This window comes from Eupeodes corollae, chromosome 2 (genome assembly GCF_945859685.1).
Source record: "Eupeodes corollae chromosome 2, idEupCoro1.1, whole genome shotgun sequence".
NCBI lineage: Eukaryota > Metazoa > Arthropoda > Insecta > Diptera > Syrphidae > Eupeodes > Eupeodes corollae.
Window position 1 is genome coordinate 53,953,633 of NC_079148.1, and position 27,687 is coordinate 53,981,319.

The 27,687-nt window shown below is 28.6% G+C and overlaps 1 protein-coding gene across 3 annotated transcripts; it reads left to right on the forward strand.

Annotated features, from left to right (window-relative positions):
* The first annotated feature begins 4,874 nt into the window (after positions 1–4,874).
* On the forward strand, positions 4,875–27,687 carry LOC129948431 (uncharacterized). Of its 3 annotated transcripts, XM_056059433.1 has the most exons (5): positions 4,875–5,161; positions 5,246–5,397; positions 22,147–22,340; positions 26,911–27,018; positions 27,090–27,687. In XM_056059433.1, the coding sequence occupies exons 2-5, from the start codon at positions 5,346–5,348 to the stop codon at positions 27,462–27,464; spliced, it is 729 nt and encodes a 242-aa protein (XP_055915408.1). In that variant the 5' UTR covers positions 4,875–5,161; positions 5,246–5,345; the 3' UTR covers positions 27,465–27,687. The 3 variants fall into 3 exon arrangements, with proteins under 3 accessions (XP_055915408.1, XP_055915410.1, XP_055915407.1); XM_056059435.1 differs by lacking the exon at positions 4,875–5,161 and having other exon boundaries at positions 5,168–5,397; XM_056059432.1 differs by lacking the exons at positions 4,875–5,161; positions 5,246–5,397 and adding an exon at positions 16,167–16,766.

A 27,687-nucleotide genomic window follows, 5' to 3' on the forward strand; every position in this document is an offset into this window, starting at 1 on the left:
GTTGGACTGTCAATCGAGAGGTCTTTGGTTCGATCCCCACCTAAGCTACCTAAAGTTTTTTTTCACGGGTACTGCCTCTTGCGAGGAATTGAAATATTCTCCAAGAGTAATTCTTGCCATGAAAAATCGCTTTCTCAAATTAGCTGTTCGGAGTTGGCATATAAACTGTAGGTCTCCTCCATACCTGCAATTACTCGCACAGAGGAATTCTTGAGAATACTTAAAAATAACTGTTCTATACATTGTAGCCTTCTGGAGCAATGCAAAAATATATTTTTTCGAAAGAATCCAAGTTAAGGAAAAAAATTAAAGGCAAATACAAATCTATCGGTTCGTTTTTGACAAAATTCGATTTTCGACCAAACATTTGTATATGGAGTACTGTTATTTTTAGTCTTCAAAAAATAAAAAAATGCCTTAAGATAATTTACTTAAAACCCAAATTATTAATTATTAACTTAATCGACCCAATAATTTTAGTTGAATGGGCGAGGATAGACAGACAAACGGAAAGAATCGGGGGACCCACTTTTTTGACTTCTCTTATATCGTAATGACATGAAATAAAATCTCGAGTTGTAATTTTGTTTCGAATGCAATACTTGGCATAGATTCCTTTATGTAGCAAGTGAAATAGCTTGTAGAATTATTTAAAAATTGACATAACATAATAGTGGAATAATTTGATCATTAAAACATTTTGTTCTGCGTTTAAAATTAAAAAAATAAACAAGTACATTTTTGGTTTATTTTCTGAGCACATTCAATATATTTTCTAAAATATTTTGATAATCTAGTTTAATAACAAAAACTGTTAAAAAATTACTGAGAGAGTATTAAAAATTTATTAAATTTTGATTATTTTAAAATATTTTCAATTATGTGTTTTAATTAATATTAAGTACATATTTAAATAATTTCATTGAAGTTTCTGATTGTAGTTTTAATGTTCAGTCTAATTTTTACTACCCTTTAAGCACAGATAATAATTTATTATCTGTGCTTTAAGGTTAATTGATTAGTTAATAAAATGTTGGAAAGTCAGTTATTTTTGTTTTAAATATCTAATGTATATAATAAGTTTTATTTGGTAACAAAACAAAATATCAACATATCGTCTCATGAATGTGAAACTAACCTATGACACTTTTCTTAGAATTTTAAGGAAAACAAAAAAAGGAGTTTATTAAAAGTTACATAAACGGTTATATACTTGCAATAATAAATCCATTACAATAAGTATTTAGACTAAAATTAAGTGAAGATGTCTTAGGCGTTTATATTTTACGTAACACATTTATAGAGGCTGAGATGTCAAATACTGCTTTTAAGAAATTTATTTTCTGAACAAGTGTCTCAATTATATTTGATGGACAAAAACGTCATTGCTCCATTTTTAGAAAAATATTACATTTTTTTTGAAATATCTCGAGAATTGGTCATTACGTTTTTACGAAATTGAAAAGTAAAGCGTACAATTATAATCTATAAATAAGTGCATACTAAAAATATGTTTAAACTCAAATTAAAAAATTGTAAATATACAAAATTAATTTAAAAAAAACGCTGATATAAGAATTTTGAAAAATTACGGTTTTTTTTGAGAAATCAAATGGCATAATATTTCAAAGCAAGGGTACGATGACTCAGGCGCCAAGATAATATTATAACGGATTTTTTAAGAACAGGTAAAAAAAATTCTTTTTTTACTAATCTCAACCCGTTTAGGCGGTAGAGGCAGTTTAAATAAAAATATTATTTAAAATGAAAAAAAAAAATAACGGTAATAGTTACAACTAAGCATTATACATTTTTTTAAAACCAACATTCTGTTCTATTAGCCCGTTTTCAACTCAAAACTGAGTATATTTTTTGAAAAATTTAATTTTTAACTCAAAATTTGAGTACAAAAAAGTTAAAAAAGGTTTAAAGTGTAATTTTTCAATACTCAAAGATTATATGCTATTGTTTTTATTTTAGAATTTATTGCTCTTATTTGTTTTTGATCAAAAACTGAAAACTAGATGATTTTATGTCTTTTAGTTTTTGAGAAAATTGAAAATAGCAGCAACTATAGTATTTTAATTTGATTATTTTTTTTTCTTAAGTGGTCTTATTTTGATAGAAATAATGGCAGGTCCGAGTATGTGAGTATGCAACAGTAAGGTGTGTTCGAGTTTGGGTGTATGTAACAGTGGGATGTGTATGGGGATGCGGGTCATGCTATATAAAAATACAGAAAATATTTAAAAACAAACCATTTGGATATATGAGCAAGTTCGTGCGACCCAATGGTGCATTATATTTTCACGATGTGAGGAATTGGAAAAAAGTGATTCTTGTTAAAATTTATTTAAAATTAAGAATCACTTGTTATGTTAATATATATTTAAAAAAATGTGTTTAATAAATTAGAATTTGCAAGAAAAAATTACTAAAACTTAAGTTGTTTTGTAATCGTTTCAAAACTAAATAGAAGTCAACAATGACTTGTTAGTCTCTTATCACAGCAGCTAGCCAATCTTAATTACCTACTAATAATGACAACGAGCCTAACAAAAGTCGTGTGCAACCTTAACATCACTCTTATTCAAACCTATATTCATCTCAATATAAAGATATGCAGTAAATAAAATTTCCTTAACTTAATATCCGCATTTTGTGTGTCGTAACGAAAAAAAAAATATTCCATTTACCAAATTATTATTTTGTTCAGAGTTGTTTGAAAATAATTGAATTGGCTCGCTTTGTGCCATAAAATTTGTTTTAATGCTTTTTTGTCATCTTCCGTTTTGTTGTTATAGCTTGGACATTTCAAAACACTTAACTCCTGACAAAACTGAAATAAATCAATTAAAATTATAAAAGTGTATATGACTCTCAATTTTGTTTGTTTTTAATTTTCTCATAAAAAAACTCTCCGGTGGAATTTCCGATTTGAAGGAAACTTTTCATCGACCAGGTCATTGCATCAGTATAGCCTAGTTTCACTTTGGCACCGAGATTTTACCTTGTAAACAAAAAAAAAAACAAGAAGGTACACTCGTGCTTGCCTCAACTTTGAAGTTTAAACGTGTTATTTCGATGACTAAACGTTGCTGGACAGAAATGAAATGAAAAATGAACCTGACTTAAGTATCAAGTCGAGACTCCCATCATGCGACTTGGCTCTTGGTTATATGGTTGATAAGTTGCCTTCGTCATCGTCATCGCTATGTCGTCGTTGGCGGCTGCGGCTGTAGCTGAGGTGGCCGGTGTTAGTGGCATGGAAAATTATTATGCAATATTGACATTCCCCTGTGCCCTCCCACTACCAACCGTCTTTACAGCCTGACATTGTTCATTTACAAACTTTTCACTATACTTGTTTAACCGCAACTTTTATCTGTCTCACGTTCTCAAATCGGGTGTCAATTGTAATAAAAAAAAATAATAATTCCAAAACATTCCGGTACACTCAATTTTGCGGAAATGCCAAAATTTGTATTCATTGAATGGCTTTATACTCTGTTATAAGGCCCGGACCAGAGGTATGGTTGCTAGGAGAAGAAGTTGAAGAAGAAAAAGAGAACCTTATCTTTGATGCCTTGAATAAAACCAGTCAAAGAGAAAGAACACAGTAAAATAGTTAAATTAGTACAAGTAGCTAGTCTAGTCATAGCTTTTTGCCGACAGAAGAATTCATAAGCAGTTTTATGACTGAATTAAATTGAGTTCGATTTGTTTGAAGAATTAAGTACTCACACATTAGGGTGTTTCAGATGTTTTTGTTGGCAGCATTCTTTAATGTGACATTTGGTTGCATAGGGTTTTCCAATTAGAGGTTTCAATTGTTTCAAAAAATTTGAATATTAAAAAAAAATCAATAGATGCTTATTTAACATTGATAAAAAATGTTACGGATGCTGCACCATATCCTTTCCAATTAAAAAGCTTTTGTCGCCTAAGGCTATTAGAAGTAAGTAGGAACAATTTTGTTACAAATGTATTAAAAGTGAAACCTCTTTTCTTATCTATCTTCAATAAATGATATTATTAAGAAATAATCGTCAATAATTTAATTTTGTATTCAGATGACTAAAAGTTGGCAATAAACCGAAAAAATAGTCAAATAATTTTGCCACTTCAATGCCAAAAATTCCCACTGTGACTAGATTTAAATTTTTGTTTTGATTTGGTTATTTTTTATTGCCGAACGCCCAGAAAATTACGAAAATTAGAATAAATCAATGCTTTAAAATGCATTAATTTACTTAATAAAATTATTGGTGAGGCCTTTTTCTTCTTACTCTTTTTATCTTCTTATTGTTGAAATGAAAAAAAAAAACGAAACAACAATTTTGATATACAAGAATGAATCAGAAAATGAAAAAGTGATTATTGATCATGATACCACACAAACATATTAAATAAGTCGCACCTTAGTCATTCTTGTTATAAGCCTTGAAAATACCACGAGCTTTCATTAAAAAATCATCAATGCAGACGAAAAAGAATCGACTGAAAAACTATTACCACATCCATTAACTCAATGTCATATCTCTTGAAAATTTGAAAATACCAGGAACTACCCGAATTAAAAAGTATCCGGAACATCTCCGGGTAACCGGTGAGTTATCGGGTAACAGGATCTTAATGCATACTTCATGTATCGGGTATGAAGAGTTCTATAGTAAATGTTTGCGTTTATGAAATAAGAAGTAAATTTATTAAGTTATACAAAGAAATACTTCTATTTTCTATAATCTTCAAAGCTTAATCCAGCCCTGTTTAGGATAGGTATTACTCACCAAGCTATAAGAGCTTAGAAGTACTAAATCCTACTATTTAGCTTTGTTGTCAATGTAAATTTCTATTTAGGTGTTGATCGAGGTTTGACCTAACAAGATCATAATCTCATCTGCCGGGGTAGAACAGTAAATATTTCTCCTTTCTGACTTCAATAGCTTAAGTCTTCTCGCCTAGCTACTACTTTAAACTATTTAAGTACTTGTGAAGTTTTGTTCTGTTTTATAATTTTTTGTGTGTCAATCAAATATATTGTGAAAAATAAAATAATTTGTATGCTTTCCGTATTGGAATTTAATTTTGAAGACAAAGGAAAAAAAACATCTGAAATAAATTATTTGTGAAAAAGGATGATATTCAAATTCAATATCAAGTACTTGTGATTTTTTGTAGTGTTTGTTATAGTTTTGACATTCCTTTTTTTTCTATTTTCAAACTATGTTTCATGTTCCAAAAGTACAATCAATAAGATTTTTTTACAATTTTAACGAAGTTTAATTAAAACTGAAGGAGCTTTACATTTTTTAACTAAAACGACGTCATCATTATGGGAACTTATGACAACAAGTATATGTGGAACAATAATGTGCCAGAAAAATATGATTTCACGTAAGTATTGTTTTATTTTAAGAAATTTAGAAAAAAATATATATTATTTTCATTTGAAAACATCAATTTTTTGTCTTTAAAACTATGATTTCGGTAGACCTTAAGAGAATAGAAAATAAAAAGAGAAGATGACAGATGAATTCGTAGCTTATCTGTCAAAATCATTCAATGACGTTTATAGACGATGTTGAGTAACTAATTTTGACGTTTCACCTCTCTTGTAAAAAAAATACAAATTTTTCCTCTCTGTTCATTCTCTTCTACCATTAGATGAAAACAAAAAAAGCTATGATTATATTTTAAAATGAATCATTTTTAGAGTGTATTTTTGACGGACATAAAATGAATGTAAAAATGCAAAAAAAGTTGCGAACCTCTCTTTAATTTCATAGTTCCTTTTCGAAATTCAATCAGTATGAACACAAAAAAAATTATATATATGATTAAATTGTTTACAAACTCGAAGTTATGGCTAAAAGATTTAACATGACTAAGCACATTAAGAAAGAAATATAATACTGTAGTTGGTTAATACAAATGGACTATCTAAGAGAAAGTATACTTAAAAAAGTAAAAGGGAGCGAATCGAAACTGGGATTTCAAACCCTATAATAATTACACTTTGAGAAAAATAATACATAGCCAAACAATATATAGAAGTATGTTTTCGAATTTCATGTATTAAATAGATGGGTCTAAGCTATTGATTCTCTTTAGGATTCACCGAAAAATCAGATTCATTGATAAGGCCCATGTTCTCTTTGTTTTATCTCGGGAAATTTAAGAATGATTATTGAAAAACCCCCTTTTACCTTCAATATGTTAATATTTGGTTTGTATTTGGGATGGTGGGTGGTGTCATTGAACATTACTTATTAGAAAAATTTAACTGGTGCAGACTGTGATCAGAATACAAGAAGCCCTGTGATTTCTCGAAAAAATTGATCGCAATTGGCCAACGTGATCTTCTGATTTTAAACCTTTAGACTTTTTGCTTTAGATCTACGTGAAATATATGATCTAAGCCACTGCTCCTTAGTTAAATCATAAAATTTGTAAAGTTTTTGACCTATTATTATTTCATGAAAAGTACTATGGTGCTTCAAATGCAACGGATCTTCCTCTCTTAAAAATACTTACTTTTGAATTTTTAACTTAATTTTGGCCAGCAATAAATAAATGTGACTGAAATTTGAATTTTTGTAAAGAAAAAAAATGGTTAAGAAATTTCTATTTCTTAGATATTTTTGATATTCATTAAACAAAGATTATAAAATTAATTACAACACTTATTCAATAACTGCTGAGAATAACAGTTACTACAAAAAGCTGTTGTTACGGCTAACACGTTTTAGGCCATTACATCATGAGTTGTTCATAAAGTGAATTTTTAACGCGCAATCTTTGTTTAAAAAAAATAAGAGGGACATGAGGATAGTTTCCTTTATACAAACAATTTAATAACTTCCCATATGAAGTTATTGTAATGTCCGATTTGTCAAATTGAAAATGTAGGCATTTCTCGACGTTTCAAGGTCCCTAGAGCCGAAATAAAAGATTTTTAGAAAGATGCCTGTGCGTATGTACGTGTGTACGTCTGTATGTCCGTACGTTCGCGACGTTATTTTCGTCGTCCATAGCTCAAGAACCAGTAGAGATATCGACTTTAAATAAATTTTGTTATACTAATATGTTTTTTTATAGCAGTTTAAAAAAAGGTGAACATTTTAGTTAACACTTAATATCTCACGAACCAAAAACGCTAGAAAGTAAATTTTTTGAAAAAAAAAAATAAAATTAAAATTTTTCTTATAAATAAAAAAAATAGTTTGTCACCTCGAAAATTTTACGCATAAAAATAATTTTATCTCCAAAACAATTTTCTGCAATGAAAAATAACGTTTTTAACATCTGGTAAAATTTTCAGAAAAATCGAATTAACCGTTTCCCTCAAAATATTAAAAACCTAAAAAATAATTAACAAAAGTAGGTAAAAATTGATTTTCGAATTAAATATCTTTTCTAAACTTAGAGATTTTGGCTTAAATCTAATTTTATCTTATGAGAAATATTGTTTTGAGCATTTCATAAATTTTTTTGAAATATCGAATATTCAGTTTTGTAACAAAAAATGAAAACCTGAAAAAAGCATTTTTAAAAGTTCGTAAAAATTGATTTTGGACTCAAATGTCTTTTCAAAAATTAAAAATATTTGTTTCAAACTTATTTTATCTCATATAAAATATTGTATTCGACATTCAGTGAATTTTTGATAAAAATCCAACAGTCCGTTTTTATTCATAAAAAAATAAAATCTACAAAAACAGTATGAAGTAATAAACTATAGAAGGTATTGACTTCATATTAATTTTATTAATCCAATTTGTATTTGTTTATATAAGAAATAAAAAATTATAAGAAATGCTACTAAAATTGGTAAAAATTGGTTAGCGAGTAAAAAATCTCCTTAACAAAAATAAATTTTGAATTTTGAAATCAGAATAATAATAGAATAATTAAACTGACAACTTTCTTAACAAAACATGACAACCTAAAAACATCTTAAACAAGACCCACACTGATAACTTCCCATCCCGTCTGTCGATTTGTTTTGCTTAGGCTTTCGTGTTGAGTTGAAAAAGTTGTCAGTTGAATTTAACTTAAACATTTTTAAATTACTAACAATATTTTTCATATCAAAAAATAGTTCAGTTTGAAAATCTAGTTTTGTTAAATAGATTTGTAGTCGAAAACAATTTTTCAACAATTTTAGTAGCATTTCTTAAATTTTTACAAATGGGATGAATGAAATTAATTTGAGAGATATGAAGAACCGAACATCAATTTTTAAGAAATTTGCGTACTAATTTTTGTAAATTTTATTTTTGTATGAAAAAAAACTGACTGTTTGATTTTTATAAAAAACTACAATATTTTTTGTGAAATAAGAAAAGTTTGAAGACAATATTTTTAATTTTTCGAAAAGCTATTTGAGTCGAAATTAAATTTTTAACAAGTTTAAGGTTTGTTTTTTTTTAGGTTTTTATTTTTTGTTAAAAAAAATTTCAAATCTCATAACTTTTCTGAAAGTCGAAAACAATATTTCTTATAGGTAAGTTAAAGGTGGAAGCCATAATCTCAAATTTTTGAAAAGATATTTGAGTCTAAAACCAATTTTAACCAACTTTGGTTAAATTTTCTTTTAAGTTTTTATTTTTTGTAAAAAAGCTGTCAGTTAGAATTTTCTTAATATTTTACCGAATATTGACAACAGTATTTTTTAAAGTTAAAAGTAGTTTAAATCCAATATCTCAAGGTTTTAAAAAGATATTTGAGTCTAACATTTTTTTTTTTTATTAATTTTTTGTTTTGGTTTTTATTTTCTGTAAAAAAAACTGTCAATTCAATTTTTCTCAAACGATATTTTTCGTCGCACAAAATTGTTTTGGAGATAAAATCATTTTGTATTCGTAAAATTTTCAAGTTGACACATTTTTTTCAGTTTTTTTTTTGATTTATAAAAAAACTTGGATTTTTTCAAAAAATATACTTGTTTGCTATCACGTTACAATATATTATAAAAAATTAATTCAAGTTAAGAGTTAACCTAAATTTGTACCTTTTTTTTAAACTGCTATGGTAAAAAAAAAAAACACCCACTCAATTTTCTTGAGAGCCCTTTCTGCATTTTGCTGCATTATTATCTGTATAACAAAGTTTATTTGAAGTCGATATCTCTTCTGGTTCTTGAGCTATGGACGACGAAAAAAACGTCGCGAACGTATGGACGTACGGACATACGGACGTATGAACGCATGCAGAGACATCTTTCTAAAAATCTTTTATTTCGACTCTAGATACTTTGAAACGTGGAAAAATGTCAACATTTTCAATTTGACAAATCGGGCCCATCACAATAACTTCCAATGGGAAGTTAAAAACTTAAGTTATTTTAGAAAAGCTCATAACTTTCTTGTTTTAAGAGATTAACCAACGAGAGTAAAAAAAGAATAAGTAGTTAAAACCACTTAAGGCATCATAAGAGCCTTTAACTTTTAAGCACAGATACATTTTCAATTTAAAAACGTTTAAGCATACAAATATTTCATTTTTAAAATTTGTATCGTCATAACGCAATATATGTCGTTTTTGAATTTAGTGTAAAATTAATAGTGACATCTTTAAGCTTAATTTTTCTTAAAAATTTGAATCAATATCTTTTCTTTCTTATGAACGTGAGATGCATTTTTATTTTATTTTTCGTAAAAGCCATTTCTTTAATTTATCTCGAAATTTTACATTTTGAGTTAAGGCGATTTTGTATCAAATAAACAATTTAATTTCTGTTTAATGTTATAGTGTGTAAAATACAATTGATTTAAAGTTGGCATAGCATTAATTGTTCGCGAGGTATGGTGTTTTCTCTCAGATGACTTATAATAATAAGGAAATAACATATCATTTGAAAACAATGGACATAAATTCTAAGTTTATTAACAAAGTCTTGATAAAGTTTAAAACACAAATTTAGAAATAATTAAAACTCAATCAGAGTCTAGTTGAACTACCTTTTATACAAATCGTCCTCATATATTTCAAAGGGGTTCATTAAGGTTAAGTAGAGCTTTCGATTTCTGTTGGTTGGTAATATTCCAACATCCATTAAAATATCAACATATTGATATATGATTAAGTCTTTTGACATTTTAATTTTTTTTTTTAATTTTCAAATAAAATGCCTCGTAATTTAATTTTCTCAATTCTTCACGTTTTAAAGTTTTAAAAACAGCTCAAAAATATAGGTTCCGTCGTGTTTATCGTTAAACTCCAGGTCATCGTTTTATAGTGGGTTTAAATTGTCTATGAATAGCATAAACTGAAATTTAGTTGAGCAAAGACAAAATCAGAACTATTCAAAAAATTATGAATGTGGCCCAATAGTTTTTTTCATTTTTGTTTTAATTTAGTTCTTATGGTATACTGCGAACAAACCAACTTTATGGACCAAAACATTCCTAAATGGCATCTCCGTTTGCTATAGTCAAAAAATTTTCCAAAATGGTATCCCTCTTTCCTATGTGTAGAATTATTACATAGGGTTGATCAGAGTTGCCTTTATCTAGTGAGCAATTTAAAATGCTTCATTTTGCTGACGAATCAGATTTTAATTACCGACATCCGCACCCCACATTTAATACATATATATAGTGTAAAAGAGTTGACTCAATTTTTTTAACATTTTCGTAAGACATCGGAACATCTTTTAGAAGCTCATAAAATTATCATAATTGATATCGTTCGATATAGTGTATCTCATTTTGAAGCATCTGTTTTAGATATTTATGAGCAATATATACATATTAATATGTTTTGACATGCTAATTTCTTAGTTAGCTCGAAAATGATTTTTTGATGATGTTTGTCAATATATGTATGTTAAAAAAAAAGCTAAAACAAGGAATTGATAAATTATTCCAAAGCAACCAGTTGTGAAAGTGTGCTTAAAATTGATTTAATCAATTATTCGCGTGGCAAAATTTAAAGATAAAACTTGCTTCAAAACATTTGTTTTTGTTTTTCAAGATAAGGAATTGTAAAAATAATTCCGTAAGAACTTTGCCGAGCATCAAAATTGATATTAAATTGAAATTCATTCGAATATGATATCTATTAGCATAACAAAGCCGTGTAAGGCAAATTAAAGAATGAATACAAAGCATTTATTAACGTAATAGGACTCATTGACCTGTGAATCATTAATCCATTGATAATGACCGGATTAAAATTTCGTATGATTTTTATATTATTTAGTTCCTATAATTAACTACCGGAAGAAGATCACATCTATAATAGATGTTACATACTTTAAAGACACGTTTGACGTGTGAATAAACTCAAAACATCTAATAAAAATGTTAATAGACCTTCTTTTATTAAATTTTTGTATTATAATATTTATGACGTATTTTTAAATCTTTAAATTTTATTCAAACGTTAATACTACACAACAAGCAATATTGATTCATTCATAAAATCTGTTATATTTTTGTCTTAAAATATGGCTATGAGTAATCCGGCTTAATTGTATGACGTGGTAAAGACGCTCACTTAAGCAGCAGCTGATTTTTAATACTATGCAAAGTTTTTCACTCAAACAAGATAGAACTTGTGAAATAAGTTTGGGTTTCAGGTTTGAGTTTTTATTGTTTCAAAAAAAATAATAAAATGCTTAAATTAATTGATATCAAAGAGAATTAGAAATTGAGACAAAGAGAAACCTGAGATTTGTATACTATCGATGAATTGTTGAAACAATGATTAACACAAATTTTAGTTTAGCCATATTTAAAACAATATTCGATGAGAAAAGATTTTAGTATAGGAAAAGTCAACAAGAACTCATGATTTTCAAATTAATTATCTTCTTAACATAAGTTCGACACAATATTTCGTCCTGCTATCGATATGTAAATATTAATATTAAAATAAATATTTTGTAACATTTTCTTGAAAGCAATCAGCTAATTTTGATAAATTGTATACGGTTTCATACTTCTTAACGGTTTAAACTTTTATATAGAATAACATTCTTAGTTGTAATATCAAATAATTAAAAAAGAATCGGTTAATAAATAGTTAATATTTAAATTGTTAAGTTCTGTGTTTTTAGCAATGCATAACATTAAACTGAAGTCGATTGATTCATGAGATAATTTTGGCCTTAAAAAAGGATTCCGGATAAAGTTTGAAAGTTATAAAATGGATGCCAGTTATATATCCTGTACTATTTATAAGTCAATCTTGATGTACAGCTGTTTTTTTAATCAATGAATATCAATATCAATATGCGCACGCAAACACAAACACAAACGCATAGGCGTGACTGACAAAAAACAGACAAAATGTAACGTATACGCCACAGTTGAATCAATGAATCAATAAAATGTGACATTTTTCAAATTAGGTGTTCAACCTTTCTTCCCCGTTAAAAAGTAATATTTATTAATCCTTGTGATGTTTCTTATTCTTTTTGTAAAATTAGCACATCTATTTTAAAATATAATGAAATTGTTTATTTTTTTCTAACTTCCCATAGGAAGTTATTGTAATAGGTTCGATTTAATGACATTTCTCTACGTTTCAAAGTCCTTAGAGTCGAAAAAAAAGATTTTGAGAAAGATGTCTGTGCGTGCGTGTGTACGTACGTTCGCACGTCCGTACATTTGCGACGTTTTTTTGTCGTCCTTAGCTCAAAAACCAGAAGAGATATCGACTTCAAATACATTTTGATAATAATGCAGAAAGATGCAGGAAGGGGTCTCAAGAAAATTGGGTGGTTGGTTTTAAAGAAAGGTGAACATTTTGGTTAACCCTTAATACTTTGAAAAAAATCCATTTAACGATTTTTCTTATAAATCAAAAAAACTGAACAAAAAATTTTACGAATACAAAACAGTTTTATCTCCAAAACAATTTGTGCAACGAAATATAACGTTTTTAAGATCTGGTAAGCTTTTGAAAAAATCGAATTGACAGTTTTTTTTTATAAAAAATAAAAACTTAAAAAAACATTACTCAAAGTTAGTAAAAATTGATTTTCGACACAAATATCTTTTTAAAACCTTAAGATATTGGCTTTAAACTACTTTCATATTTACTTACAAAAATAAAAGCTTCAAAGAAAATTTAACAGAAGTTGGTAAAAATTGATTTCCGACTCAAATATCTTTTCAAAAATTTAAGATTATGGATTCCAATTAAATAAGCCTTATAAAAAATATTGTTTTCAACATTCTGAAAAAATTTGAGAACAATCGAATAGTCAGTTTTTTTACAGAAAATAAAAACATAAACAAAAAAATTAATAAAAGTTGCTAAAAATTGATTTTCGACTTAAATGTCTTTTTTAGAATTTGAGGTTGTGGCTTGAAACTAATTTTAGATGAAAGGAAATATTTTTTTTTCACCATTCTCAAAAATTTTGAGAAAAATTTAATTGACAGTATTTGTACAGAAAATAAAATCCTTACAACAAAACAATCCTAAAACTTGATAAAATTTACTTTCGACTTAAATAGCTATTCAAAAATTAAAAATATTGCCTTAAAAGTCCAATTTTTCATAGAAAAATAAAATCTACAAAAAATAGTACGCAAATTTTGTAAAAATTGATGGTCGGTTCTTGGTATCTCTCAAATTAATGTCATTCATACAATTTGTAAAAATTTAAGAAATGCTACTTAAATTGGTAAAAATTTGTTTTCGACTAAAAACCTATTTAAGAATACTAGATTTTTTGCTTGTGAATTAAGAAATCCTAGTATTTTTATATATCTAAATGTCATTTACAAAATAAAAAAAATTGGTTGGCACAACAACTCTCAACCACCATTTCTGTGCGCAAGAAATGTTGTCAAAGATTAAGACGAATCAGAACGTGTAATTTAAGAAAGCACTTTTCATGACAATAATTACTGCAAGAGGCAGTAAAATAAACTTTAGATGTCACAACCAGGTTATTAACCCAAGACCAATCGTAATGCCATTTTGGTTTAGTTAAATTATCGATTTCAAAATTAATGACGAATGCAAAACTTGACATATAGTTCCTGTATGTCTTAAGCAAAAAGAAATTACTAGTTTCATCATTTTTTTTGGACATTTGGTGCTGGTGGTTCAATCGATTTAAAAGGAGTATATGCAAAGGGGTTGTTATTTCTTGATCAAATTATTTAAAAAAGGAATATAGAACGTTAGTCTGAATGAATAAATGCCAAAAAAAGTAGTAGCAAAAATCAAATTTATCATTATCAAATGATTTCCTAATTGGCGCCCGGGTCAAAACTTATTTAATCAATAATTTTGTATAACGTGCGGTAAAAGGAATTTGACTCAGACAGTAATCCCAAAGGTCTGGGTTCATTATCTGCTTTTGCCAACTAATGTGTTTTTTTTACACGGGTACCTGCCGCCTCTTCAATGAAATTGACAAATCATCCAATCTTCTGGAAAAGAATGTCTCAAATAAGCCATCCGAATTAGGCACAAAACTGTAGGAACCCTCCATTCCTTAAAAATGTATTTTTGCTATAAGAAATTTGCTTTAATTAATTAATTTTTTTAAAAGCTGTATATTTAAAAACAAAATGTTGCAATTCTACTTCAGCCTTTCTTATGCCAATATTATATGTGTCATTCTCATAGATACAAAATTACTACGCTCTATAGTTCACGGATAAAGTTACACAATATCGTAAATACGATATTACAATTTTTGCTACTATTGTAACTTTATTTTCTCTCTTTTGCCTGATTTCATAGTTTTTCTCTTCCTTAAAGCATATAGCTTCTGTGGCTAAGAAAAAAATCAAAACAAACTCCCACAACTAAAGTTCATGTATCTAGATACTTCTACCTGTGCTTCTGCTGCGTCCAAGCACCTGTTAAGCCAAGAGAAGCTGATCACTTCGTATAATCGTATAAATCGTAGTCATCATCAGGCAGTACAGTATCTAGAATACTTGTTTCTTTTTTTAAATCTCTTTTATTCTTTAGATCTCTCTTTCGTCTCTTACTCATAGTGTCTACGACACAGAGTAGCTTCTTTCATTCATTCATAATTTGCAAATTTCCAATCGGTAGGCTCTTGCCCCCGGCAAGCCCCCACAAATTCAACAACAACAAGAAAAAGATCCAATACCTACCACCTTTACGCTTTCGTAAAGGTGGTAATTTCGTGTCTTGATTTTTTCTGCATTTATACTGGTGTTAAATGGGCTGTCAAATGTATTTGATTGCGAATCGTTCGTCCGGTGCGCGTGGTACTCTTGTCTTTTGCTCTCTGGTATTGTCTTTTCATCCTAGTTATTACATTAATTGTTATTTTTTTTTGTTTTATTTTATTTTTAATTTTTTACCGTCTGTATTTTGAAAAATCATAATATTTTCTTTTGGTTATCAAAAATTAATTGGTAAAGAATAAATTAGACACGAGATAAACTAAAGCCTAAAATAGTAATCTGATGTTAGTTGTTAAGTAAAATTAAATTATTACTCAAAGTTAATGACTGAAGTTTTGTGTCCCTTTTTACTTATGCTGTCACTTAATTCTTTTTCAACCTCTTCTAAAGCGTGCGTATGGTTTACCATTTCCGTTTTTGGCTGACGGTCGTTTGACTTCCGTTTCATCGGTGCAAGCTACATTGTGTGTTGTTTATTTCCGTTGAAAAACTAAATACAAACAAAAAAACTATTACATACCGAATGTTTAAGAAAAACTTAATTTCAAAAATTAGTCATTAATGATATGAGATCACAAATAAACAAATTGATGTGGGACTTCTTAATAAATAAAGAACACCAGAATATATGAATACTTTTGACGTCACAGCAGTCTACGGTATCTCGGAATCGTCATTAATGTTCTTCTCAATAAGTGTGCCAAAGTAAATTAAATTAACACCGCCCTTATAAGCTTGTTAATTCATTGCAAAAAAAAAATTACCCCCACCAAGAACGCGTGTATCTAACTTCAAGTGTGCGCAATTGTAATTGTACACTCTTATTGGTGTAGATTTTTGTTTTATCTGTACGAGTTTAGTTGAGAAAACCTCACTTAGATGCGGTTCTGCGGTGGATGTTGGATACACACTCAATACTAAATGGGAATTCAACTAATAACAGCAATTATTTAAGTGCAAGTCTTGGGCTTTATAAAAACATAAACAATCATCTTTCCCCACATGAATCAATTCTTGAGTCTTGAGACGAGTAGAAGCATTGTATAAAAAAAGGTTGTTTAGAAACATAGCAACATCATTCAGTTCGTAGCTTTCAAACAATAAGGATTTCGTCCATCCAAGAGTGTTAACAAAAAAGATAAAAATTAAATTTTAATTATTTATATTTTTTAAATTAAAGTTTAAAAGCAAATAAATAATATTTTGTGCCAATTAAAATAAATTGTGATAAAAATTTTTAATTTTGTGTGTAAATTAAAAAAAAAAAAAAATCAAAAATGTATCCATCAAACTTGCCGAAGTTAACAATAGCGGAAGAATTTACTTCAGCATTCCACCCAAGTGGAATGTTGGATCGCGATCAAAGGACAACGTCGTTTGGCATTGATAGGTCCACCATAAGTCAATTAACTCATAAAAACCAAAACCGGCCATCATCCACAACTTCCTACGTTAACAACAATCATCATCATCATCACAGTCATCAAATTAATTTTGACGGAACCACAACCAGCACTGCTTGTGAAATGTGTACGAATATCAGCCATCAAACAAAGGACAACAACGAAACCGTTATGTGCCTGTTAACAAAAAATGTCCGAAAATCCGACAACCATCGGTCAAGGATGAGTGAGTTGATTTTCTTTTCTTTTTTTTCTCAAACTTATTTCGTATTTGTTGAGATGGTCAAGATTTATGTTGATAAGCATGAGGCTTTATTGAATTTGTCATTATTAAAATGGGCAGTGTCAATGTTTTGAGATAAAATGAATATAAGCTGCTAAAATTGAACATTTAACTAAATTTGAAAAATCTAGGAGTCAAATCAAGTTTGAAGAAGTGAGTGTTCATAATCTTAAAAACTGAGATTTGCTTTAAAAACAAAAAATTTAAATTTCTTTGTTTAAACACATGTTTTTCTTTAATAATTTAACTTCGAATCAAAATCAAATGTCGAAATTCAAAATTTTCAAAGAACTTGATACTCGAACATATATTTAAGCCATACACCAACATTTTTCTTATTTTAAAAATCCTCAAAAACTGTATGCAGAAAATTTGAAAAAAATAGAAATAAGTTGGAAGGAATTGTCCTCTCTTATGGGATAGTTATCATTATCACACTAATGTTTGGTAGGTGGTTAAAATTTTGATATAAATTATTAGTTATTAGAATTTGTGCATATCACGTAAATAAAATATAGGAAAAAGTTGACTTCACAAATAGTTCCCTTCACATAAAGGTTCTTACATACAAATTTGACACATTTATCAATTTGTTTTCATTTTTAACAGAAATAAGAAAATCACTATTTTCGTTTATTTCAAAAATGTATCAAATCGTTTTCTTTTCTAAAATACAAAACATATTTGTGACGTATAAATATTTATTTGGATAAAATAATCGAAATAAACATTTCTATGAAAATAGTATTTTCTTATAAATATTTTGATTAAAGAAGAAATTAATTCTAATGCGGAGTTATGAAAAAAAATTTTAATATTGTGTGATATAAAAATGTCAAAAAAGAGTCTTAGAGTGTAACGCCATCTACTAATGTTTTGGGTCCTTAACAACGTGTACGCAACTTTATTTTTTTTTTCAGTCTTACCTCCTTTTTATGGTTTTGTTTTTTATTGACTGGACTTATGTCCAGATTTTTAGTTAAGATATATTTCCAAAAGTATTGTATACATTTAGGTGAGCATAAAATGTATTTTCCTTTGTGAATATAATTTCCCGGGAAATTGTTTTTTTTTTTTTTAACGTGAATTAAAAAGATATTTAGATACAAAATTTAAAAAAAATTGATTCGCATTATGTATCAATTTTTAATTTTTCTTAGAACATATGTGGTCTTCATTTTAAACATTTAAATCGATTTTGACCCTTTAAACATAGGCATATTTTTACAATACAAAAAACAAAAATAATTGAAATAAAAAACACCTTAATATAAGTTTAAATGATTTGTATAGTTTAAATTGATTAGGTTTAAACAAACAAATTTTTCGGTTCATTGATTAGACTTGATTTCATTCACTTTATCAATAAACAATTTGTTTTTATATTTATTTTTTTTAACGAAGTATCGTGAACTGCTTATCATTTTAAAAGTTTGCTTGTTTGAAATTATATCTGATATATTTTTTTTCTTGTTTTTGTTTTAAAATATTTATGAATGAATTTCTATTTTTAGTTATATCAAACTCCAAAAATTAATATTTAATATTATATAGATGATTAGATTAAAGATATGCACAACTTATTTCAGCGAGTTTATGATAAAAAGCTTGATTATAAATTAATTTATTATCTTTTATTAGGTTATGCTTTCGAAGTGATGTATGTATGTGAATATACTTATGATTTATATTTAACTGATGATATGTTAAATTTTTTGTTTGTATCAAAAAACTGAATTTTGTAATTATATTGAATCACGTGCTTTTTTCTGATCTCAATCTAAAACGAGAATCTGGTTTGAAATAATCTAAAACTTGTCTTTATCTTTTAACTGAAAATTCCCCTATGATGTCACATTTCTGTTAAACAATTTATCACAAAAACTGTGGCGAAATAAAAAAGAATATGAATACGATTATCAGTTGTTCAATTATTAAAAACAATATAAGTAAATTAATTGTGATGCGAATTTAATAGAAATGTTCATTATGTATGTATATCAACATGCAATTTATAAGCTGTTAACATCAGAAAAACAACTGAACTGATTTTGATGTGATTTTCCAAATATAAGGGGTCAGGTTTTTGCTATAATTGGTTTTCATTATTGATACCAATACTTGTGTTTTTTTTCTATCATTGAAAAACAAATTCTTCCGCTGACATTTTTTTCTGATAAAAATCTAAAATTAGAATTTTATAAAATGTATTTATCATTAATTTGTTAACTTACCTAATAGAATGTTGATGAACATAAGTTTATATAAAACAATTACAGTGGACGTCCAATATAACGAATGCCCGATATAGCGAATTTGCGATATAACGAACGCTTTTGAAATTTACATTAACATCTCTAAATAACGAACGATGATAAAAATTTGCTATTCGATATAACGAACGCGTATATATATTGCCTTAAAATGATTTTTTTTCTTGCCATTGTGATCTGTGCATATATTTTTATGTCAACACATAAGTTTATTCTCGTACATATGTATGTGTGTGCGCCAAAGGTTCAAAACTATAACAAGATTTCTGTTTTTCGTTTAGTCTTCGCATCGCCTACTAAAACATTTTTGTTAGAATTCTTATTTTTTGGTTTGTCTATCGCTATGCAGTTTTGAATTTTATGTACGGTCTTACACACACATATTCAATGACACGACGGCAAGATAATGTTAGCAGTTAAATAGTGTTTTTGTTGTTTAAAGTCTCGTCTTATTGAAACGCTCCGTAATAATTTTGTAGATTTAGTTTTGTGCACAAAATATTAAAATGAATACAAAATCTCAACGTACTCGGCTTTCATTAAAGGACAAAGTCAAAATTATTGATGAGTGCAACAAAGGCGTTTCACTTAAGGAAATTTCAATAAAATTCCGTGTGCCAAAATTATGAATAAAATTAATAAATCAACCACTTAAATTTTTTTGAACGGAAAAGTCGATCGATATAACGAACGCTCTCGATATAGAGAATGACCTCGAACATTATATCATTCGTTATACTGGACGTCCACTGTATTGAGTTAATTTCTCAAAAAAGTTCTTGCAACTGATTTTCAATTAATCAGTACGTAATTTGAATTTCTAATCAAAAGAAAACAGATTAAATCCATTCAAACATTTTTCCATATTGATTTTAATGATTAGCTATAACTGAAAGGTGAAAGATATTACATTGTTTTAATCGAGATCGATGGATTTAGATTTCACATTGATATGATTACAATATTGCGCACTTTTTTGACGCAGAACCAACAAATTTTTACACAGAGAAGACCGCCAGTAAAAAAAACGGAAAATAAAAATGCAACTACACAAAAATATTCAACCATAACATTACTATCTATACAACCTACTTTTTTTGTCTTAGGGAGAAATCTTCTTAATTCATCTTCCATAAATATACCTAGGTATACCTATACTAGATCCAAGCTAAAGCTTTGGCCCGAACATTATCATTCTGCAACTTGAACAACTATTTTTACCACACACATAGTTCGTAAAGATATAGACAATAATTTAAACCAGGATATTATCACGATTAGGAATCAACATCTTATAGATATTTTTGTATCTAAATTATGACGACTATGTTGCTGATGTCTACAAAGTCCCGCTCCATTCGAACATCGCCATCACATGAAAAATCATGAAGACCGATGAAACATTTTACTTAGCGCACTTCAATTATGTTATGTGCCCGGGTTTTAACAATTACTGATGATGTCTTGGCTTGGGATAGTATCACAAAAAATAAAAACATATCTGTAATGCCTTGAACTTGAATCGGTTTTTTTTTTTTTTTGTAAACAGTAACTATGTATGTACATATGGATATGGACTGGACGTGTAGCTATACCTACTCTATCTTGTTTTTTAAGATCGTGGTGGTCTGTTTAAAAAATTCTTCACATATCGTTGCTGATGGTGAGTGAAGTTGTAGTTCATGAATGAAAAATTAAGTTTTTTGTTGCAGTTGTTGCGTTCATTTTTTTTTAATGTCAACCATTGGCAGTGTCCAGTGTCTGTCTGCCGACATGGATGGACTGGACGGGGATGCATCATCATCGACAACAATCGCACAAAAATTTCAATGTTAAAAATTTAGGAATTTCAAAGATACAAGATACAAGAAATGCTCAAGTTGAATTATTTTACAAAGAGTTGTAAAAAAGATTTCCGTATGTTGCTACTTAAATATTTTATTTGCAGTCAGTGCACTAATTTAAAGTCTCTTGCGTATCTATAACTATAAAACTATATAACTTATGTAATTAAAGTATCTTGGCCAAGCTTAGTTGGTGGGCATATTTTCTTTATTTATAATTTTATTGAAGAGGCTTGGGAATACCTATATTTAAGAATTCTTTACTCCATTCAGAGTGATGTGAGGTTTTGAGGCCTATTTTGTTTGATAGCAAAAAATTTACGATTTTTGAACTGGTTACGTTAGATGAACGATATAAGTTACAGATCTACAAATTTATTAAAAAGGTAATTGTTGAGAAGAAAAAAGTCTATTTTCCTCACAAGAAGTGGAAGGAAAGATACATAAAAAATTTTACACTTTCAAATTCGAAACCTAAATTTTTTCAAAAGTCCAATATGGTATCATTCAAAATTCACTCAGTGAATCATTGCGAGAGGACCAGAATTTTGTATCGGCAGAAAAAGTGATATTTAAGTTGAGATTTTTAAGACAAATAAGATAGATATAGATATTTAACATAACAGGTTCAATTTATACTGAAAGACATTTCTACTATCAAAATTGGCGCTCATCACTGAAGATGATTTTTCTTTAAAAATCTTTATCATTGATGTATTTCAAGGGCCTAACCAGCACAGATGCAATGATGCTAGTGACCGGTGGATATTTGTGTGTCAAATCACCCACCCATCAGTAATATTAATATTAGTCAAGAAGGTGTTTTACAACTACCCAAAAGTGTTTTGGTTTTTAATAATGTAGTTGTCAAATTTTTGCCACTATCATGTAATTTAAATGTAATTTTAAAGCGTTTTTAGTTCTATTTTAAATAATGGTGCAATGCGGTCTATTCGAAATAAATGATCTTTAAAAAAGAAATCGTGTTATTGAAAAACTCGAAAATTATATACATCTTTTAAAAATTGATTGAATTTTTTCAATTTTGCTAAGTAATTAGAACTTATTGAAAAAATAACTTACTGTTAAAAATTTAATTCAAAGCTCTAATTATATGCTTTTTTACTTCTAATTTAGCTTTAAGTTTTCTAAAATTATTTTAAATTCAAATATTAAGTTTTCAATATATTTATTTTTTGTTTACAGAATTTCCTGCGATCTTTCAAGTTACTGCCTGGATTATATTTTTCACAATTAACATTAATTTAATAACAGCTAAGCCACTAGGATCAATGATGCTAAGTGAAGGAGAAATTAAAAGTATATGCAAAGCAACAACGTTTAATATAAAAACTACCAATTATTCAACAGAGACTCTTAAACACGAAATGGAAGAATATGTAAGTAAAATTTTTGTTTGTCTTTAATTTTGTTTTTTTGGTAAACAAATAAAAAACTAAGTCGCCAAATTGATGATTCAAAATATTGTAATGTGGTTTATTCATCTTAAGAGAATAACTCTGGTCACCTATACTGATGAACTGCGACTTGATTCATTTCATCCCGTATCAATGAATCACACTCTTTCATCTAAATAAGTTTATAAAATTGTGAAATATAATGTATTTATGTAGCACGAGGCGTATGCGTGAAAAAAAGCATTCAAAAATAAAAATTTGCCCCACTATAAGGCTGATATTCCTTATAACCTACACGAATTGTACTACAGAAACGAAGAGAATGGGGTAATACCCATCAAAATGATTTATTGAACTTTAATCTGTCCCACATTCTGTACACAAGAGTCTCCCCCTCTATAGGAGGCCAAGCGATGACGCGATGACACGACGACACGCGCACATACAATCTTTTCACGATCACAATAATTTCAATTTCAATTTCATTAACAATTTTATCTAAATTTCTTATTAAACAACAAAAAATAAAATAAAAAACAACAAATCCACATTTATGCATGCGATGACGATGAGAAATATCGTAAATGTGGAAAATCCAAAAGAATTTCAAAAGCAACCAAAAATCCCCATAATGCAAAGAAGCACGACTCGCACACGAACAAAAATCCAATCCAATGGAATCGGTCATGACTCAAGTTAAATTCTCTCTTTGCAGACGCTTAGTAGCCAACAATGTCTGGAGAAGAAGACAAATAAAAATTGAATAAAAAAACAACAACAATATTCTGTCTTCGTCTTTCCATGGACAGATAGACAGAACCGCAGACATCTGAGCAAACCGTTCCGATATTATATAGCCACCGTACAATCCATTGTATCTTAACAAAATACAACAACACAAGAAAAAACAATTCAAACTCTTTACTTGCCGCACTCTTGCGATTAGCGATTTATACCCAACCGACTTCTCTGACAGCTCTAGCTACCTTCCATACCTCTAACTCCGAAGCTGACTCTATACTTGCCAAATGCAAACTTCTGCAGCATAAAATTATGCAAATTTATTCATCGCCCAACTAATCGTCTTGTGCATAATAATATCTAAAAAAAAAGTATCTATCTAACTAAACAAACAATAACAACAACAACAAAAAAACAAAACGACATAAACAAATTTTATAATTTATATTATTATCATATACAAAGTATAATATACAAAAAAACAAAAATAAATATATATTAAAGCTGATACTATTGTACTTCAGACGACAGCCACCTGAAGTGTTGCTACTTGCTAATCAGAGGTTTGAGCGCACGGTAGTCGTCTCCGTCGCCGCCGCTGCCACCACCGTTCCGTCCGTCGTCATTTAAGTCTTCGTCGTCAAGTTTGTCGGCCGATTGGACGTTCGTCGTCGTTGTCGTCATAGCAGTCAGCCACCAGCGAGCAATTTAACTGACGCTTGGCTGTCTAGCGATAGTTTCTGTTTGTACCGGGAAATATAAAAACAACAACAACGTCAAGTTTTATTTATGTACATTTTTATTATATGAAATCCAAGGAAAATAATTAATGAATGATGAATGGATCTAAATGAGATACGTTCGTTTGTTGAGTCGAATGTACCTACATTTATCTTTTGTTTTGATGTTGGTAATGACAATGAGCAAGTTCTAATTAAGTTTCGCTTTATTTGAAGATATTGATTTAAATTGTATCAAAAGGTATTAATTATATATATAGACTTCAAAGTTCCATTTTTGACTGACCTAAGATCAAACTACAGCAGATATTGATGAGAAGAGTGGATGGACTGGACTGTTATTTAGTTATAAGTTTGAAACCTTTTAATTCAAATTTTTTAAACAACACTAATTTAACAATCTTTGAAGAGGCTTCGTTTATTTTGTAAAAACAAACATCATTTTAAATTAACAGAATATTGGCTATTGGCAGTATGGCAGTATGGACTGCTTTAAAGAAAGCTATAAACCACGACGAATTAAATAAAGTCCAACGTTCAGCAGGAAACAGTTCTTCACCTTCTCTGTATTATGCCTTGCTCTAGCTCAAATACGCAAGAATTACCTAACAGAATTCTTCTATAACGATCTAAATCATATAAGCATAAATCAGCCTTTCACGTTTCGTAAGGGACTCAAACTGGTTTCAATGAGCTCAGGAGAAAGCCTCAAGATTCAAGTGGTATGACAATGGACCATTAAACTGTCATAAATGTGTCCTATTTCATCGCGGACATCCACTTTAACCTATCCTAGCTCAAAAGTTTTATGGTATTCCATGTTTAAAATAGACTAGCCTCTGCGATTGTACTCTTAGAACTTCACTTCTAGTGCAATTTTTCACCAATTCTTCCAGCATACGCGGTCTTTATTTCATCAGTGGTTTGCCAAATTATATGTCTTCTAAATGATCAATCGTTGCTTATTTATCAGGAAGTGTCAAATCACTCGAATAAGTTTTCCAAATAATAGGTTTTTATCTTTTGAGACGATTCGGTCGACAAAAAATTAGCTTAACGAAGTAATTGTTGCATTTCAAGTTGCAACACATTGATTAGAATCGTTTCTTTTAACGATACATTACATTTTTAGTTATTTTTCTGTAGCGCTCGTCATTTACGGTAATGTTCCCACCAGCTTCGGATGTATTGTCTATACATAGACTGATGCCACCTTTGACATACAAACCGAAAGGAACAATAATTGTTTTCGGGATTTAATATAAGGTTTTAAGAGTCTCATGAGGACTTTGTTCAATTATGCTTGTTTCAAGAAGAAAGTGGCCTCATCACTCACTTGAAAAAGTGGTCTTAAAGTTTTAGCATACAAACCACCAATTTTATAAATTTGTTTTCCTTGGTTGAGTTAAGAAGTCAATATCTATGTATATACCTTTGTAGTTTGTTATGTTCTGCATGGTTTAAATTCCTGATTTAGTAAAACTTCAATTAATTTCTTCACATACTTAAAGTAATTTCATTATTTTATCTTAATTAGAATTCAAGTCCATTTATAACATAATCAATCTTTTCCTTCCTAGTCTGAAGCCTATTATCAGTTAGCGCCCTTAACTTCAAGGTTCTAGTATCATAATGCAATATTATAATCCCCTTAAACCATTCAATGTACAATATCCGAAACTATTTGCCAATAGTGCAAAAAGCTGATGATTCAGAAGACGAAATGAAAAAAAAGGTTCAGGTAACCACCAATAGATGGCAATATTATTCGATCCTACATAAATAACATTATTGTTTTGTTTTATTTTTTTCTTAACTTCTTTGCATTTTGTTATTCTCTTTTCCGTATTTCCAACAAAGTCAAGTATGATAGATAATATAAAAGACAATCAAATACAAACAATTATTATGCAAACAAAAATTAAAAAAAAGACAGTCGGTAAAAAAAAGACAAGAAGGTATAATAAAATTGTTAAAAAAAATGAAGAAAAATACTTGATCAAATCCGGCGTCTGGATGATTTCCGAAAGGAAGTTGATCGAAATATACGCACGATCGTGAGTCCCGAAGCAGTCGTGTACTCTGCAGGCAGATCGATAGCCACAGGGTCTGTGCTCTCTGTGGCATTGTGTCTAGAAATTAAAGGTTTTCTCGTTGCTACTTTACTCGTATGTTTGCATATATGTATGTATGTATGAATTCATACGTCTAGGTATTTAAGCAACATTTTTAAGCGTACGACCGTCGGCGACGTACAACAGAGTGACGATAACAGGAGTTAAGTACACTGTGCGAAAAATTGATACAATTTTGAAATTGTCAACCTATTTCAAAACTATCTATGAACAAAATTCTGTAGCTTTCCGTAGATAATTATTGTTTTTTAAAAATAATTTAGAACACTGTATTCTGTATTTGTAAAAACACTGTATATCAAAATATTGAAAGAAAATGAATAATGTCACTTTTTCAGACCAGTTAAAGAATATTGGAACAACAGATTTAGACCAAACAATATTTTCATGATACAGTATTTTCTGCGTGCAGAGAGTATTCTGAATGCAGTTTTTCAAAATCAAACCTACAAAAGTATTTCAAGTATTTGAAAAAAAGAGATGAAGATTTTTTTTTTATAAATATATATTTTACATTAATTCGAACTATGTCTTGGCAGAAACCTTTGTTGCAACATTTCGTTTCATAAATAATTAAAATTGTAAGTCAAATTTATTTAAAAAATTTATTTTTTTGTTCAGTGTAAATAGGTAGAATTCTTATTACTGCGCAGGAAGTTACCACAAGTAATGCATATTTGTTATACTCGAATGGATGTTTAAATTCCGTTTTGGTAGATATTTTTTAACCTCTGAAGTTTACAAGGTTACAACTAAATTTTGTTGTCTTTCAGGAGCAAGTTTTTTGTGTAAGAATTATCGAAATGAGTTTGATTTAAACTACTCTTTGAAAACAGTAAAATTGTCAATTTGGTGACATTTGTTATTAATTTATATTAGGAATCTAATAAACCATTTCACTGATAATTAATATTTTATATTTTTTTTCTATTTCAGCAAAAAACCACAAATACAGCAGACATTTCTCAATGGAATCATTATGGCGGTTCGATTGATAAAAAGAACGTTGAAGAATTGTTCAAAGAAACTAAACCTCTAGAAGTGGTAAGTAATAATTTTAAAATAATTTATTTCAAATTTAAATATTAAATTACAAAATTCTTTTTTTCTTACAGTACAAAAATGCTCTCAAGGAAATGCATGAACATCTTTTGGCAGCTAGAAACAATTTAAATTCCCATCTATGTCAACACACAAATGACAAATATATGGGACACACATTACATATTATGGGTCTGAATGACAGTGAAAACGATCTCGTCGTATCATATTTGGAATCAATTCGTCGATATAATGAATTGAGTATTGTTCAATTGGAAGAAGCCCACGAGGAACTCAGATCGGTTCCAAAAGCTGAAATAAATTGTACTCTAGTACCGAATACTGGAGTAGTTGCAGAAATTATAACAATGAGAAAACTTCAAGCAACTCTTACATATATGACAAATTTTTTCAATCATGTAGAACAAAAATTTTGTTTAGGCAAATGATAAAACAATTATCAAATAACTATTATAATAATAATAGTTGTAAATTATTAGTGGTATTTATGTTCCTTGACTGATTTAGTGTACTTACATATTAGATTTAAAGAAACAAATTGTTTGTATTTTTATATCAATCTAAATATTTTTCAAAAATATAGACAAACAAAAAGAATTTTAAATAACTTTGTCACGAAAAAATGTCTTATATTTGTACTTATAAATTATT